The following is a 6671-nucleotide window of genomic DNA, read 5'->3' as shown; positions in this document are numbered from 1 at the left end:
GTTGGGCCTCGGTGTGTCAATCACGGCTCTGAATGCATACCGTGCCGCAAACACGTCCGTATGCTGTCAACAAGTGTCAGGGGCTTATGTTTCAGGCTTATGTTTCGCCTGCAGGGACATTCAAAACCAAGGAATTCCTGAACAAACCTTTGATAAAAAAACGGAGGAAAAAAAGGGCCTGGTATCTGCAGGATCCCGAGGAGCGCGTATGAAATGAACTTGAAGCCAGGCCAGAGTGTAATAGCAGGCTTACATGAATGCATATTTGCAAAAAACACAGCTCGGGTGCTTGATTTAGAAGATAAAAACGCGGTGATAGGACCCAATTTTAAAAAGGTAAATCATTTCCTAAGAGGCATTTTGTGACGTGCATGCAAACAGATGTGCACACGAGCACATTCCTACACACGTGGCTTTACCAGAGCCAGATGTTTTGCTTAAAGAGGGCCCGAGGTGAGCATTAATGCGTCCTTGTTTGATCTCTGTAAACATCGTGGAGTGATTGTGTTGCAGCGCGGGGCTTGATGATAGCTCCGCTTGGGATGTTCGTGCCGAGGTTCAATTAAGAATGTCGAAAACTGTGCTTAAGTCTGGCTTAAAACATCTGGAAAGGTCTCAAGACAAAGCTGGCACGGCTACAGGGCCGTAGCCATGGAGTCAATAGTGGGGGGGACCAAATCTGCCTAAAGGAGGGGCTTGGAATGAGAAAAAAAATATGAAAAACTTGAGTAATACAGGCAATTTCTTAAGTTTATATTAGCCTGTATTTTTCATCAATACATTGGTGGAAACGTTTAAATATAATTGAAATCATGGAGGAGGAGGGATGTCCCCCCCCCCCCAGGTATATATTATGTCTACAGCCCTGCATTCCCACTTGTTCAAATGTCTGCCATAGCTCTTGCCATGACTTCATGGACATGTTTTAAAGAATACACATGTGAAATAAAAACAGGAAAAATACTCCGTCAGACTTCAAGGTTGTTTAATTTCAAACGTTAATATATTTGTCTTCTAATTCATAGTGAACTATTCATCCAGCTCTGACACTCCTACGGGTCACCTCGAAAATCTGCAGCGACCACAGAGTAGCCCCATAACAGGTGACACATTAACAATGCTTTCTCAAAATAAATATTTTTCATTATAAAATAATAAACCTTCAAATAAATATATACTTTTAACTTTACACTAAGCAATGTCGGAATTAGAAAATAAATTTTTCATATAAGGTCACTGTACAATTTACAAGTAGAAGGGATAAGATTTTTCCTTTGTAAATTACATAAAATGATTGATATACATTCCAGTGAATGTACAAAACACTGTATGAATGACGTTTACTGATTCATATAAATGTGGATTCATCAAGGTGCCTCTGGTGTGGCAGAAAACTTTTCACAGTTGAAGTATTATTATATGTACAAAAATAAAACATCTGTCAAACTCATTTTCTAATGTACATACCCTTTGCATTTACTACTTTACATACAGTTAGTAATAGGAGTCTGTTCTTAGCATATAAGTTGTATTAAATGTTAAAAAACAAAAAGGCTATCCATTTGGACTCTCATAGCAACAACACGACATCTGGGCACTTGAGGGAAGAATTTTCAGGACAAAACAGTAGTTGAATATGTCTTCATACCTTTTAACATGTGGAGCGCTTATTTTGGTTTACCTTTCAAGTGAAACTCCTGATGCTAGGGTGAGTGGACGCACCTCCAGTGCCTTTTGTAGTAACCTTTTTTGTCAACCAGCCTTAAAAGTTGAAAGCAAAATGTCTCTGCCCAGATCTGGTAGGCATGAAGATCAAGATGGAAAACACAAAAACTCATTAGCTCTCTAATCAAACCTTTCAACTACACAACTACAGGGCCGTCTATCAGTTCAGTCAACATGGAGTCTCTCCATCCTTCTGCATTCGAACATACACCACCAGCTTGTCTACGTTGGCTTGCCAACATCCTCACAGTGGATTGGGTTTGTGTTCTTGCACCGACAGCCGGGTCGTTTGACTCGGTCATAGCAGCTCTGGCACACAGCGACACATCCTTTAGCTGGGAGGTAGCACAGGAGGCAGGGGAAGAGCAGGGAGAGGAGCGACACGGTGGTCCAGCGGACACAGCAGTGCGACTGTGAGCACGAGAAGGGCTTGTCGGCGCACGTGTCCTCGTCGTCGCTGGAGCAGTGGTAGAAAAGCCCCTTGACGCAGCAGACGCAGGTGCCGTACTCCACCGCGCTCTGCGCCGAGCACACGCAGCGACGCCCGCACATCCAGCAGGAAGGAAGCACCCGTGGGCGACTGCACTCTGGGCAACTGCAACGACCACAGTCCTCACACTCGCTGGTGTGTATACCATTCTTTTTATAGGTTCCGCTGCCCGGCACAGCCAACACAGCCCTGGGCTCATTGTTCAGGGGTTTCAGCTCCTCTGAGTTTAGCTCTGCACGTTTGGGCTGGGTTCTGATTATCTGGTTGCTGCCTGCCGGGCTGCTGAGGAGTCTCTGGCCTGAGGAGGTGCTCCCCACGCTGGTCCTGATGCTACTCTGGGAGTCCTCCGCACTGGAGGACCACAGCATGCCCTCCCTGGAGGTGATGGAAGTATTTGTGTTTCCATACTGAGTCAATGAATGCAGGTTACGGAGATTATTAGGCCCCTCTTCCCGAGTCTCCTGCTGCCCACCGGTCCTTAAACCTGGTGATGTAACCAAGTCACTCTTCTGCTGAGAGGCTGGAGACCTTTGGGCAACTGTGGGCCCGTCTGTGTACTCATTACTACTCCCACTTATCTGGATCTGATCCAGAGATAGCACTGCCAGAGTGTGGGGCGGCTGCCCGATGGTCAACCGAGGATCTGGCGGACCGTCCTGGGTTTGCGGAGGCCTTGGTTGCGGTCTCCCTTCGTCATGCCGCGTGCCCGGCGAGCCGGTCGGTGACGGCGACCACCCGCGGCGTCCTCCTCCCCCATCGCTGTCGTTCTGACTTGTGGAATCCATCTCGGGACTGAAGGGCCGCTCTGGCTGGCATGGGACACATCTGAAGTCCTGGAACAGAAAGAGACCGTTTATACCTGGCTGTGACAAGCCATGCAAACTAAGCCATGCAAATCATAACGGACATCTGTACAAGCATGCTATGGAAATTAGGGCTAACAAACACATCACAGAGAGATGGACGGGTTTGATTACATGGGTGATGTAATGTTTAGAGCCAGTAATGAGGGATGGTTGGGCTTTTAGAATCAGACCTGCTTCACCCTGAGAGTGGGTCTATGGAACTACACCTATATTTGCAGCTTCTATACACAACATAAATGATAACAAGCTGATTCAAGTTGCAGATCAAGGCGTCATGTTAACGGACTAATACCTTTACTGAATTTTAAAGCTTCCCTGTCAGAAGTTGGTGAGAACTTCCTGTTTCCCCACACCGCTGACACAGCACTGACTAACCTGACCAAGAGAAACAAATCAGCACATTTGCTCAGAAAAAGACAGAAATGGTCATCAATCATGAACTGCGAAGTCTGCGATTCGAGTCCGACTGACTTTGATTCATCTCTCTCCCACTTCCTGTTGTCTCTCCACTGTCTGCAACAGAGGCTCAAAATGCCACCAAAATACTTTCGAAATCAGAAAATGAATCTTCAACTATTCTGATTATTAATTAACGACCCAAAATTCACTGGTTCGACTAAATATTTTTACATCCTGATCCTTTCAGTCTTGTGATATGAAGCCTTATATCTTCAAGTTTTGGCTCTCGTTCAACTGAGTGTGTCAACAAAGTGTTTGGGACACTGTGAAAGACATTTTCTATGACTTCCAACCCAACAAAAAAATCCAATAAGAGCTACGAAAATTAGCCAATTCATAAATCAATGAAGGGAAAGTTAATCTGCAACTTTTCTGATAAACAAATAAGCACTTTAGTCATATTTAAAGCAACAGTGTCAAACTTTTGCTTGCCTCAGCTTCTCAAATGTGAGATTTTGTAGCTTTTATTTTGTCATACATGATCCTTAATTGACAAACAGTATAATATTCAGACTCGAGCTGCAACAATTATTTGAGAAATTGATACGTAGATTGAAAGCAAACCAACTCCTGACCATTTTAATTGTCAATAATTTCAGTCATTTGTCAAGCAAAAGTGTCGAACATTTGCTGCTTCTAGATTCTTAAATGCTTTTTGCAGAGTCTTTTGGAATATTGGTTGGATAAAAGAAGCAATCTCAAGAAGCCACTTCAGGCTCCGAGAGACTGTGATCAGCACTTTTCACAACTGTGACATTTAATAGAGTAAAAGATTAATCAATTTCTCATGAAAATAATTGGCAGATTAATCAATAATTCGTTAGCTGCAGCCATAATTTAGACAAAAACCTGACATCTGAATCATTCTTGGACACATGCATATACTTCTTATGTAATTACAATGTGTCAAACAGCACAATAAATATCCCAGTCTAATATATAATCTATGGGAATCAATATTTCCATTGTCAGAGGCTGCATATGGTGATGATCAAAGTTCACTTTTTTTCCGTTGGGGCTGAGGAAAGTAGGGTACTTTACTTTAGTCTGATATGGGCCAAACAGATAACACAGACATGGAAAGTTAAAGCTACGTCTGAGAGTGCACGGGAACTAAATGGCATTTTGTTCAACTTTTTGTGGCTCTCTATGTTTTTAAGATTCGAACCTTGAACAGAAATTCTGACTACTTGTCTGTAGGCACTCACAGATCAGCTATAATCTCACTGATTCATCGTATGAGATAAATGCAGAGTGACAGGGCAATATGCTAACATATTCAAATGCACAGCCTTGTTTTCCCCAACGAATCGCACCAAAGTAAAGAAACTGACAGTAGTGGCCTTAATTCTCCTTCCTTGTGGTAATTAGCTTTCACATGCCATCTTTGGGGTTGTGAGGTTCCCCCCGTTTCAATGACAATACAGGAAGGGCTTTTGTTTGTTGCATGACAAATGGCCCGCAGCAACCTTCCCCATTCTAACGCATTTTACATTGTGACACTCTTGAAAAGAAGATGAGTGACAAGATAAAAAAAAGTTTGGCGCATGAAAGAGTCCATGTAAAGTGTGAGTGATGTGTTCGAGGGGTGGTGTTGGTGGGGGTGGGAGTGAAGCACTGCTCTCTGTGGGCATGCATGAGGGTTCTTTAGGATTTATGAGCCCTTTTTTGCTCCAAATGAAGGGGGCTCGCAGGCACACTCAGATTTTAACCTGCGAGGTGGGGGGACGTGTGGCCCCTCGTCCACTTACGGGGGCCCTGTGTGCGAGCCATGTTGGCCACAGTGGGTGGGTGAAGTGTCGGGGCTGACGGAAGTGGAGCAAACTGATGGCATCGGCTCTTAAAAAAATGACAGGGTTGAGATTTGAAAAGGTTTTCATGCACAAAAACTGACAAAGCTCAGTGGGAGTTAAATATAGAAATCCAGTGAGTCATAGTGTTTCTGATACACATCTGATAAAGCAGTGTTTTCCACTGTGTGTGGCACATTAAATACTGCAAATACTGATGGATGCAGGAGATAGACAGTATCATGGAGGTGCAGGAGATATGCTGTTTACATGGGAGGGAAGAAAGTGTATGAATACACACATGTGCCAGCTTGGACATGACTAATTCCTAATAAAGCAGTGAGACTAGCAATTAATTTGACATTACTCAACTAATTTTAGATGCAAGACATTAAAATTTTAATCAAAAATAGCCATAAATAATAAAGTTAAAGTCTGTTAAAGGGAGACAGCCCTTCTGTTACAACCATAACATGATAAGTAAAGCATATATAAGTGTAAGGAAGAGGAGGACAGCTGCAAAGACCTATGGAAAACAACTTTTCAGCATGTTTATGACTTCAGCCAAGAAATGTGTTTTACCAGGAACCACACTTACCGTGCTTTCGACGCTTTAGCCCCCGTTTAGGTGAAATAAATCCAATGTGGCAGAGAGTTTATTCCAAATATCACCGCCTCAGTCTGGGAAGCCGTCGGTAAAATCCATTGAGAAAGTTTCCAGCCGGAGCGCATTTCGGTTAAAGGCAGCGCTAAGACGTAAATCCCATGTTTTGCGCAAGAGCACGAGGCGAAAACTTCAATCAGTCCCCGCCGCCGTCAAACTTCGCTTCACTTTTCTTGCACGAGGACAAAAAGCAGGAGAAAGGAGCGACAAACTCCGGCTCACTAGTAGTTTTAATTCGTTGTGTTTTCTCAGCAAAGGCTCTGAGCGTTTGCAACTACTTTTCTCGTGTGTGTGTATGTGTGTGTGTGTGTGTGTGTTTTTTTTTTTTTTTTTTTTTTTTTTTGCTCTTTCCGGAGAGGAGGTCGGGATTTGGGCTGTAAATGGCGTCAAGCTGAAGGGGGAACAGAGCGCTTGTTGTTGCAGCGGATATCTCGCATCCGGTGTTCAGCCATTGGCTGCTCGAGAGCAGCCATTCACACCCAGTCTTATCAATTATACTGCCGGGGCCAAACACTGCTGGTCAACTGCTGGGGAAGTATGAGGGCCGCCCTCCTGAGGGCCACGGGCTCTTATCGCCGGCGACCCATTTTGGAAGCAGCTCTTTACATAGACTTTACTTATATTCAGTTGGCACAGTAATTCATGTGTGTGGGGTAGTTCACATAGGCTGAAAAAAT

At 44.0% G+C, this 6671-nt stretch overlaps 1 protein-coding gene across 1 annotated transcript; it reads right to left on the bottom strand.

Annotated features, from left to right (window-relative positions):
• Positions 1-973: 973 nt before the first annotated feature.
• Positions 974-6371, bottom strand: spry2 (sprouty RTK signaling antagonist 2). Its single transcript, XM_049570529.1, has 2 exons — positions 5929-6371; positions 974-3048 (listed from the first exon to the last, which is right to left on the bottom strand). The coding sequence occupies exon 2, from the start codon at positions 2998-3000 to the stop codon at positions 1948-1950; it is 1053 nt and encodes a 350-aa protein (XP_049426486.1). The 5' UTR covers positions 3001-3048; positions 5929-6371; the 3' UTR covers positions 974-1947.
• Between the last annotated feature and the right edge of the window lie 300 nt (positions 6372-6671).

Source organism: Epinephelus fuscoguttatus, linkage group LG24 (assembly GCF_011397635.1).
Source record: "Epinephelus fuscoguttatus linkage group LG24, E.fuscoguttatus.final_Chr_v1".
Classification (NCBI taxonomy): domain Eukaryota; kingdom Metazoa; phylum Chordata; class Actinopteri; order Perciformes; family Serranidae; genus Epinephelus; species Epinephelus fuscoguttatus.
This window is presented reverse-complemented; position numbering and strand designations above follow the sequence as displayed.